The sequence below is a fragment of the Coturnix japonica genome, unplaced genomic scaffold (assembly GCF_054131305.1).
Source record: "Coturnix japonica strain WE unplaced genomic scaffold, WE-NBRP24 Scf115, whole genome shotgun sequence".
Classification (NCBI taxonomy): Eukaryota; Metazoa; Chordata; class Aves; order Galliformes; family Phasianidae; genus Coturnix; species Coturnix japonica.
Window position 1 is genome coordinate 104,084 of NW_028189018.1, and position 11,595 is coordinate 115,678.

General features: G+C 51.8%; 1 protein-coding gene across 5 annotated transcripts in view; it reads right to left on the reverse strand.

Moving 5' to 3' along the window:
- LOC107307002 (methyl-CpG-binding domain protein 2-like) overlaps window positions 1-10,607 on the reverse strand; it is a 29,910-nt gene extending 19,303 nt beyond the window's left edge. For all 5 annotated transcript variants that reach the window (XR_014941800.1, XM_085535317.1, XM_085535316.1 and 2 more), the window contains exon 1: window positions 10,378-10,607. Coding sequence is in view for 4 of the 5 variants with exons in the window: in XM_085535317.1 (XP_085391443.1) it covers window positions 10,378-10,490 (113 nt within the window). In the remaining variant the exon portion in view is untranslated. The remainder of the gene's footprint in view (window positions 1-10,377) is intronic.
- Between the last annotated feature and the right edge of the window lie 988 nt (window positions 10,608-11,595).

The following is an 11,595-nucleotide window of genomic DNA, read 5'->3' on the forward strand; positions in this document are numbered from 1 at the left end:
TTTACCCAAAAAACAGCTTTTTTGGCCCTAAAATCACCCATTTAGACCCTAAATATGAAATATAGGGAGGACTAAACCCTATAAGGCACAATTCTGACCCTAAAACCCTATAAAACCCTATAAAAACCCTATAAGAAACCCTATAAGTGATGTAGGCCTCAATACAGGAGACTAGGCCTCAAAAGTGCCTTTTTTAGCCCTAAAATTGGCTTTTTTTACCCTAAAATCACCCATTTTGACCCTAAATATGAAATATAGGGTGGACTAAACCCTATAAGGCACAATTCTGACCCTAAAACCCTCTAAAACCCTATAAAAACCCTATAAGAAACCCTATAAGTGAAGTAGGCCTCAATACAGGAGACTAGGCCTCAATACAGGAGAACAGGCCTCAAAAGTGCCTTTTTTAGCCCAAAAACCAGCTTTTTTGACCCAAAAATGCCCCATTTTGACCCTAAATATGAAATATAGGGTGGATTAGACCCTATAAGACCCAATTCGGACCCTAAAACCCTATAAAATCCTATAAAAACCCTATAAGAAACCCTATAAGTGAAGTAGGCCTCAATACAGGAGACTAGGCCTCAAAAGTGCCTTTTTTAGCCCTAAAATTGATGTTTTTTAGCCCAAAATGTCCCATTTTGACCCTAAATATGAAATATAGGGTGGTCTAAGCCCTATAAGACCCAATTCTGACCGTAAAACCCTATAAAACCCTATAAAAACCCTATAAAAAACCCTATAAGTGATGTAGGCCTCAATACAGGAGACTAGGCCTCAATACAGGAGACTAGGCCTCAAAAGTACCTATTTTAGCCCCAAAATTGGCTTTTTTCGCCCTAAAATAACCCATTTTGACCCTAAATATGAATATGGGGTAGACTAGACCCTATATGACCCAATTCTGACCCTAAAATCCTACAAAACCCTATAAAATACCCTATAAGAAACCCTATAAGTGAAGTAGGCCTCAATACAGGAGACTAGGCCTCAAAAGTGCCTTTTTTACCCAAAAAACAGCTTTTTTTGCCCAAAAATACCCAATTTTGAACCTAAATATGAAATATAGGGTGGACTAAACCCTATAAGACCCAATTCTGACCCTAAAACCCTATAAAATCCTATAAAAACCCTATAAGAAACCCTATAAGTGAAGTAGGCCTCAATACAGGAGACTAGGCCTCAATACAGGAGAGTAGGCCTCAAAAGTGCCTTTTTTAGCCCCAAAATTGGCTTTTTTTGCCCTAAAATCACCCATTTTGACCCTAAATATGAAATATGGGGTGGACTAAACCCTATAAGGCCCAAATCTGACCCTAAAACCCTATAAAATGACCCCAAAAAGCCCATTTTTGACCCCGAGATCCCCTTTGTTTCTCTTCCGTTCCCTCCCGTTGACCCCATAGAGCCCCATAGAGACCCCATAGAGCCCAATGGGACCCCATAGAGCCCCATAGACACCCCATAGAGCCCCATAGAGACCCATAGAGACCCCATAGAGACCCATAGGACCCCATAGAGCCCCATAGACACCCCATAGGACCCCATAGGACCCCATAGACACCCCATAGGACACCATAGACCCCATAGAACCCTATAGGACCCCATAGAACCCTATAGGACCCCATAGAGCCCCATAGGACCCCATAGAGCCCCACAGACCCCCATAGGACCCCATAGAACCCAATGGGACCCCATATAACCCCATAGAGCCCCATAGATCCCCATAGAGACCCATAGGACCCCATAGAGCCCCATAGAGACCCCATAGGACCGCATAGGACCCCACAGAGCCCCATAGAGACCCCATAGGACCCCATAGGATCCAATGGGACTCCATAGTAACTAATGGGACCCTATAGAGCTCCATAGAGCCCCATAGGACCCTATAGAGACCCATAGGACGCCATAGGATCCAATGGGACCCCATAGGAACTAATGGGACCCCATAGACCCCATAGAGCCCCACAGAGACCCCATAGGACCGCATAGGACCCCACAGAGCCCCATAGACAACCCATAGGATCCAATGGGATTCCATAGGAACTAATGGGACCCCATAGGACCCCATAGACCCCCATAGGACCCCATAGAGCCCCATAGACCCCACAGGACCCCATATAACCCCATAGGAACCCATAGGACCCCATAGGACCCTATAAGACCCCATTAAAGAAGCCAGGACTCAAATGTCGCCATAGAAACACATTGTAATGGGGGGGAGGGGGGCGGACAGCCCCGAACGGAGCCGAATTGAGCCGAACGGAGCCGAGTGGAGCCGAATGGAGCCGAAGAGACCCGGAAAGACCCGAAGCGACCCGGCCCCGACACGAGCGGACCCGAATGGCTCCGAAGCGACCCGAAGCGACCCCAAGGAACCCGAATGGAGCCGAGCGGAGCCGAACGGAGCCGAATGGAGCCGAATGGAACCGAATGAAACCGAATGGAGCCGGAGCCACCCAAAGCGACCCACAGAGGACCCGAATGCACCCGAACGTCTCCGAAGCGACCCGAACATCTCCGGAAAGAGCCGAACTCACCCGACCGACCCGAACCGAACCCAAATGGACCCTATAGGACCCTATAGAACCCTATAAAACCCTATAGGACCCCATAGAACCCTATAGGACCCTATAGAACCCTATAAGACCCCATAGAACCCTATAGGACCCCACTGAACCCTATAAGACCTCATAGAACCCTATAGGACCCTATAGAACCCTATAGGACCCTATAAGACCCTATAGAACCCTATAAGACCCCATAGAGACTCCATAGGACCCCATAGAGACCCCATAGGACCCCATTAAACCCCATAGGACCCCATATAACCGCATAGAGCCCCATAGACACCCCATAGGACCCCATAGACCCCCACAGAGACCCCATAGGACCCCATAGGACCCTATAGGACCCCATAAGACCCCATAGAGCCCATAGGACCCCATATAACCCCATAGACCCCCATAGGACCCCATAGAGACCCATAGAGCCCCATAGAACCCTATAGGACCCCATAGAACCCTATAGGACCCTATAGGACCCCATAGACCCCCATAGAGACCCCATAGGACCCCATAGAACCCTATAAGACCCCATAGACCCCATAAGACCCCATAAGACCCCATAAGACCCCCATAGGACCCCATAGAGACCCATAGACCCCCCACAGGACCCCATAGGACCCCATAGAGCCCCATAGGACCCCATAGAGACCCATAGACACCCCATAGGACCCCATAGGACCCCATAGACCCCCATAGGACCCCATAGAGCCCTATAGGACCCCATAGGACCCCATAGAGACCCATAGGACCCCATAGAGACCCCATAGACCCCCATAGAGACCCCATAGGACCCCATAGAGCCCCATAGAGACCCCATATAACCCCATAGAGCCCCATAGAACCCAATGGGACGCCATAGAGCCCCACAGAGCCCCATAAGACCCTATAGAGCCCCATAGGACCCCATAAGACCCCATAGGAATCAATAGGACCCTATAAGACCCTATAGAACCCCATAGGACCCCATAGGAATCAATAGGACCCTATAAGACCCTATAGACCCCATAAGACCCCATATGACCCCATAAGACCCCATAAGACCCTATAGAACCCCATAGGACCCCATAAGACCCCATAGGAATCAACAGGACCCCATAGAGACCCCATAGAGACCCATAGGACCGCATAGAACCCTATAGGACCCTATAGGACCCCATAGAACCCTATAAGACCCCATAGAACCCCATAGGAATCAATAGGACCCTATAAGACCCTATAGACCCCATAAGACCCCATATGACCCCATAGGACCCCATAAGACCCTATAGAACCCCATAGGACCCCATAGACCCCATAGAGCCCCATAGACCCCCATAGGACCCCATAGAGACCCCATAGGACCCCATAAGACCCTATAGAACCCCATAGGACCCCATAGGACCCCATAGAGCCCATAGGACCCCATATAACCCCATAGAGCCCCATAGGGCTCCATAGAGAGCCCATAGGACCCCATAAGACCCCATAAGACCCTATAGAGACCCCATAAGACCCCATAAGACCCCATAGGAATCAATAGGACCCTATAAGACCCCATAAGACCCCATAGGAATCAACAGGACACTATAAGACCCCATAGGACCCCATAGGACCCCATAGGAATCAATAGGACCCTATAAGACCCCATAAGACCCCATAGGAATCAATAGGACCCCATAGGAATCAATAGGACCCTATAAGACCCCATAAGACCCCATAGGAATCAATAGGACCCCATAGGAATCAATAGGATCCTATAAGTCCCCATAGGAGCCCATAGGACCCTATAGACCCCATAAGACCCCATAGGAATCAATAGGACCCCATAAGACCCCATAGAGACCCCATAAGACCCCATAAGACCCCATAGGAATCAATAGGACCCTATAAGACCCCATAAGACCCCATAGGAATCAATAGGACCCTATAGAACCCTATAGGACCCCATAGAACTCTATACAACCCGAAAAGAGCCGAAAAGACCCGAAAGTAGCCGAACTTTTCCGAAGTTTTCCGAAGTTTTCCGATCGTTTCCGAAGCGAGCCGAACCCGCCCCCATAGGACCCAATAGGACCCCATAGACCCCCATAGAACTCTATAGAACCCGAAAAGACCCGAACGTTTCCGAACATTTCCGAACGTTTCCGAAAATACCCGAACGTTTCCGAACCGAGCCGAAGCCGCCCCCATAGGACCCCATAGGACCCCATAGAACTCTATATAGCCGAAATAACCCGAAAAGAGCCGAAAACACCCGAACGTTTCCGAAAATACCCGAACGTTTCCGAAGCGAGCCGAACCCGCCCCCATAGGACCCCATAGACCCCCATAGAACTCTATAGAACCCGAAAAGAGCCGAAGTTTTCCGATCATCTCCGAAGATCTCCGGAAATAGCCGAACGTTTCCGAACCGAGCCGAACCCGCCCCCATAGGACTCCATAGGACCCCATAGGACCCCATAGAACCCTATAGGATCCCATAGAACCCTATAAGACCCTATAGAACCCTATAGGACCCCATAGGACCCTATAAGACCCCATAGGACCCCATAGGGCCCCATAGACCCCCCAGAGGACCCCATAAGACCCCATAGAACCCCATAGGACCCCATAGAACCCCATAGAACCCCATAGGACCCCATAGAACCCAATGGGACTCCATAGGACCCCATAGAGACCACAGGACCCCGTAGAGCCCCATAGAGCCCCATAGGACCCCATAGAGACCCCATAGAGACCCCATAAACCCCATAGAGCCCCATAGAACCCAATGGGACGCCATAGAGCCCCACAGAGCCCCATAAGACCCTATAGAACCCCATAGGACCCCATAAGACCCTATAGGAATCAATAGGACCCCATAGGACCCTATAGGACCCCATAGAACCCTATAAGACCCCATAGAACCCTATAGGACCCCATAGGACCCCATAGAGACCCATAGGACCCCATAGAGACCCCATAGGACCCCATAGGACCCCATAGACCCCCATAGGACCCCATAGACCCCCATAGGACCCCATAGAATCCTATAGGACCCCATAGAACCCTATAAGACCCCACAGAACCCTATAAGACCCTATAGACCCCCATAGACCCACATAGAGACCCCATATAACCCCATAGAGCCCCATAGACACCCCATAAGACCCCATAGGACCCCATAAGAATCAATAGGACCCCATAGAGACCCCATAGAGACCCATAGGACCCCATAGGACCCCATAAGACCCCATAAGACCCTATAGAACCCCATAGGACCCCATAAGACCCTATAGGAATCAATAGGACCCTATAAGACCCTATAGACCCCATAGGATCCCATAGGAATCAATAGGACCCTATAGAACCCTATAGGACCCCATAGGACCCCATAAGACCCCATAGGAATCAATAGGACCCCATAGAGACCCCATAGAGACCCATAGACACCCCATAGGACCCCATATAACCCCATAGAGCCCCATAGACACCCCATAGGACCCCATAGAGCCCCATAGAGCCCTATAGGACCCCATAGAGACCCCATAGAGACCCATAGGACCCCATAGAGACCCCATAGAGACCCCATATAACCCCACAGACCCCCCATAGGACCCCATGGAGCCCCATAGAGACCCCATAGGACCCCATAGGACCCCACAGAACCCCATAAGACCCCATAAGACCCTATAGAACCCCATAGGACCCCATAGGAATCAATAGGACCCTATAAGACCCTATAGACCCCATAAGACCCCATATGACCCCATAGACCCCATAGGACCCCATAGGAATCAATAGGACCCCATAGACCCCATAAGACCCCATAAGACCCCATAGAGACCCATAGAGCCCCATAGACCCCTATAGGACCCCATAGAGCCCCATAGGACCCCATAGAGCCCCATAGACCCCTATAGGACCCCATAGAGACCCATAGGACCCCACAGAGCCCCATAGAGCCCCATAGGACCCCATAGAGACCCCATAGAGACCCATAGACCCCCCACAGAGCCCCATAGCACCCCATAGAGACCCCATAGAGACCCATAGAGCCCCATAGGACCCTATAGGACCCCATAGGACCCCATAGACACCCCATAGACCCCCATAGGGACCCATAGGACCCCATAGATCCCTATAGAACCCCATAGAACCCTATAGGACCCCATAGACCCCCATAGAACTCTATAGGACCCGAAAAGAGCCGAAAAGACCCGAAAAGACCCGAAGTTTTCCGAAGTTTTCCGATCCGAGCCGAACCGGCCCCCATAGGACCCTATAGGACCCCATAGAGCCCCATAGAGCCCCATAGGACCCTATAGAGACCCTATGGACCCCATAGACCCCCATAGAGACCCCATATAACCCCATAGACCCCCATAGGATCCCATAGGATCCCATAGAGACCCCATAGAGACCCATAGGACCCCATATAACCCCATAGACCCCCCATAGGACCCCATAGACCCCCCATAGGACCCCACAGACCCCCATAGGACCCCATAGGACCCCATAGAGCCCCATAGACACCCCATAGGACCCCACAGAGCCCCATAGAGCCCTATAGGACCCCATAGACCCCCCATAGGACCCCATAGACCCCCATAGAGACCCCATAGAGACCCCATATAACCCCATAGACCCCCATAGGATCCCATAGACCCCATAGAGCCCCATAGCTGCCATATAGTGACCCAGAGGGCCCCATAGGACCCCATAGAGCCCTATAGGACCCCATAGGACCCCATTAAACCCCACAGACCCCCACAGAGCCCCATAGGGCTCCATAGGACCCCATAGAGACCCCATAGACCCCCATAGGACCCCATAGAGCCCCATAGGACCCCATAGAACCCCATAGACACCCCATAGGACCCCATAGAGACCCCATAGGACCCCATAGAGACCCATAGGACCCCATAGGACCCTACAGAACCCCATAGGACCCCATAGGAATCAATAGGACCCCATAGGACCCTATAAGTCCCCATAGAACCCTATAGGACCCCATAGGACCCCATAGAACTCTATAGAACCCGAAATAACCCGAAAAGAGCCGAAAAAACCCGAACAAACCCGAACTTTTCCGATCGTTTCCGAAAATACCCGAACGTTTCCGAACCGAGCCGAACCGGCCCCCATAAGACCCCATAGACCCCCATAGACCCCATAGACCCTTATAGAACCCGAAAAGACCCGAAAGTAGCCGAACATTTCCGAAGTTTTCCGAAGTTTTCCGAAGTCTTCCGAAGCGAGCCGAACCCGCCCCCATAGGACCCCATAGGACCCCATAGAACTCTATACAACCCGAAAAGAGCCGAAGTTTTCCGATCATCTCCGAAGATCTCCGGAAATAGCCGAACGTTTCCGAACCGAGCCGAACCCGCCCCCATAGGACCCCATAGGACCCCATAGGACCCCATAGACCCCATAGGACCCCATAGGAATCAATAGGACCCCATAGAGACCCATAGATCCCCATAGAGACCCCATATAACCCCACAGAGCCCCATAGGACCCCATAGAGCCCGATAGAGACCCCATAGGACCCCATAGACCCCATAGGACCCCATAGAGACTCCATAGGACCCCATAGAGACCCCATAGGACCCCATTAAACCCCATAGGACCCCATATAACCCCATAGAGCCCCATAGGACCCCATAGAGACCCCATAGAGACCCCATAGGACCCCATAGAGCCCCATAGGACCCCATATAACCCCATAGACCCCCCATAGGACCCCATAGACCCCCATAGGACCCCATAGAGCCCTATAGGACCCCATAGAGACCCCATAGAGACCCATAGGACCCCCTATAGACCCATAGGACCCCATAGGACCCCATAACCCCCCATAGAGCCCCATAGAGCACCATAGGACCCCATAGAGCCCCATAGACCCCATAGGCCCCCATAGAGCCCCATAGGACCCCATAGAGCCCCACAGATCCCCATAGGAATCAATAGGACCCTATAAGACCCTATAGACCCCATAAGACCCCATAGGACCCCATAAGACCCCATATGACCCCATAGGACCCCATAGGAATCAATAGGACCCCATAGAGACCCCATAGAGACCCATAGGACCCCATAGAGCCCCATAGAGCCCTATAGGACCCCATAAGACCCCATAAGACCCTATAGAACCCCATAGAGCCCCATAGACCCCCATAGGACCCCATAGAGACCCATAGAGCCCCATAGGACCCTATAGGACCCCATTAAACCCCATAGGACCCCATAGAGCCCCATAGGACCCCATAGGACCCCATAGAGCCCCATAGGATCCCATAGACCCCATAGAGCCCCATAGCTGCCATATAGTGACCCAGAGGGCCCCATAGGACCCCATAGGACCCCACAGGACCCCATAGGACCCCATAGGACCCCATAGACCCCATAGGACCCCATAGACCCCATAGGACCCCATAGAGCCCCATAGGATCCAATGGGGCTCCATAGTAACTAATGGGACCCCATAGAGCTCCATAGAGCCCCATAGGACCCCATAGGACCCTATAGGACCCTATAGGACCCTATAGGACCCCATAGAGCCCCATAGAGACCCCATAGAGCCCCATATAACCCCATAGAGACCCCATAGGACCCCATTAAACCCCATAGGACCCCATAGAGCCCCATAGAGCCCCATAGGACCCCATAGAGCCCCATAGGACCCCATAGACACCCCATAGACCCCCCATAGGACCCTATAGAACCCCATAAGACCCTATAGAGCCCTATAGGACCCCATAGAGACCCCATAGAGCCCTATAGGACCCTATAAGACCCTATAGACCCCATAAGACCCCATAGGACCCCATAGGAACCCATAAGACCCTATAGAACCCCATAGGACCCCATAAGACCCTATAGGAATCAATAGGACCCTATAAGACCCGATAGACCCCATAGGATCCCATAGGAATCAATAGGACCCTATAAGACCCTATAGACCCCATAAGACCCCATATGACCCCATAGGACCCCATAAGACCCTATAGAACCCCATAGGACCCCATAGGAATCAATAGGACCCCATAGAGACACCATAGAGACCCATAGGACCCCATAGAGACCCATAGAGCCCCATAGATCCCATAGAGCCCCATAGGACCCCATAGGACCCCATAGGACCCCATAGAGCCCCATAGGACCCCATAGAGACACCATAGAGACCCATAGGACCCCATAGAGACACCATAGAGACCCATAGAGCCCCATAGAGCCCTATAGGACCCCATAGAGACCCATAGGAATCAATAGGACCCCATAGGACCCCATAGAGACCCCATAGGACCCCATTAAACCCCATAGGACCCCATAGAGCCCCATAGAGCCCCACAGGACCCTATAAGACCCCATAGACCCCCAAAGAGACCCATAGGACCCCATAGAGCCCCACAGATCCCCATAGGAATCAATAGGACCCTATAAGACCCTATAGACCCCATAAGACCCCATAAGACCCTATAGAACCCCATAGGATCCCATAGGAATCAATAGGACCCCATAGGACTCTATAGAACCCGAAAAGACCCGAAAAGAGCCGAACTTTTCCGAAGTTTTCCGATGATTTCCGAAGCGAGCCGAACCGGCCCCCATAGGACCCCATAGGACCCCATAGAAACCAATCGGACCCGAAAAGAGCCGAAAAGAGCCGAAAAGACCCGAAGTTTTCCGAAGTTTTCCGAACCGGATCCCATAGGACCCCATAGACCCCCATAGACCCTTATAGAACTCTACAGAACCCGAACATCTCCGAACATTTCCGATCGTTTCCGATCGTTTCCGAACGTTTCCGATCGTTTCCGAAGCCGCCCGAAGCCGCCCCCGTTACCTGAAGTAATAGACGTCGCTTTTCCCGGCGCTCAGCCCCGATTTCCGTATCACTTCCTCTTTCTTCCACCCAGCCGGTAAAGCCGGACAATCCACCCGTCCTTGTTTCTCCATCTCCGGTAAATAACCGAAAATAGCCGAAAAAAGCCGAAAAAAGCCGAAGTTCGGCCGCTCTACGGAGCCGGTTCGGCGTCTTGACGAGCCTCCCGATGGGCCTTCCGGTTTACTTCCGGGTTGGTGGCGTCACTTCCGGTTCGCTTCGGGTATCTTCGGAAGTATTCGGAAGCGCTCGGGTCTTTGTGATGCGACTTCCGGTTTACTTCCGGGTTTGAAGGAGCTCGACTTCGGATCCGTTCGGAAGCGCTCGGGTGTTTTCGGAGGGACTTCCGGTTTACTTCCGGGTTTGAAGGAGCTCGACTTCGGATCCGTTCGGAAGCGCTCGGGTGTTTTCGGAAACACTCGGAGCCCCATAGGATTGAATGGAGGCCCATAGAACCCAATAGGACCCCATAGGACCCCATAAGACCCCATAGAGACCCCATAAGACCCCATAGGAATCAATAGGACCCCATAAGACCCCATAGAACCCCATAGGACCCTAAAGACCCCATAGGACCCCATAGGAATCAGTAGGACCCCATAAGACCCCATAGGACCCCATAAGACCCTATAGAGACCCCATAAGACCCCATAAGACCCCATAGGACCCCATAGGAATCAATAGGACCCCATAAGACCCCATAAAACCCTATAAGACCCCATAGACCCCATAAGACCCCATAGACACCCCATAGACCCCATAGGACCCCATAGGACCCCATAGACCCCATAAGACCCCATAGACACCCCATAGACCCCATAGGACCCCATAGAGACCCCATAGAACCCCATAAGACCCCATAGAACCCCATAGGACCCCATAAGAGCCATAGACCCCATAAGACCCCATAGGAATCAATAGGACCCTATAAGACCCCATAGAGACCCCATAAGACCCCATAGACCCCATAGAGAGCCCATAGGACCCCATAGACCCCATAGGAATGAATAGGACCCCATAAGACCCCATAAGACCCCATAAAACCCTATAAGACCCCATAGGACCCCATAAGACCCCATAGAACCCCATAGAACCCCATAGGACCCCATAAAACCCTATAAGACCCCATAGGACTTCATAGAGACCCCATAGGACCCCATAAGACCCCATAGAACCCCA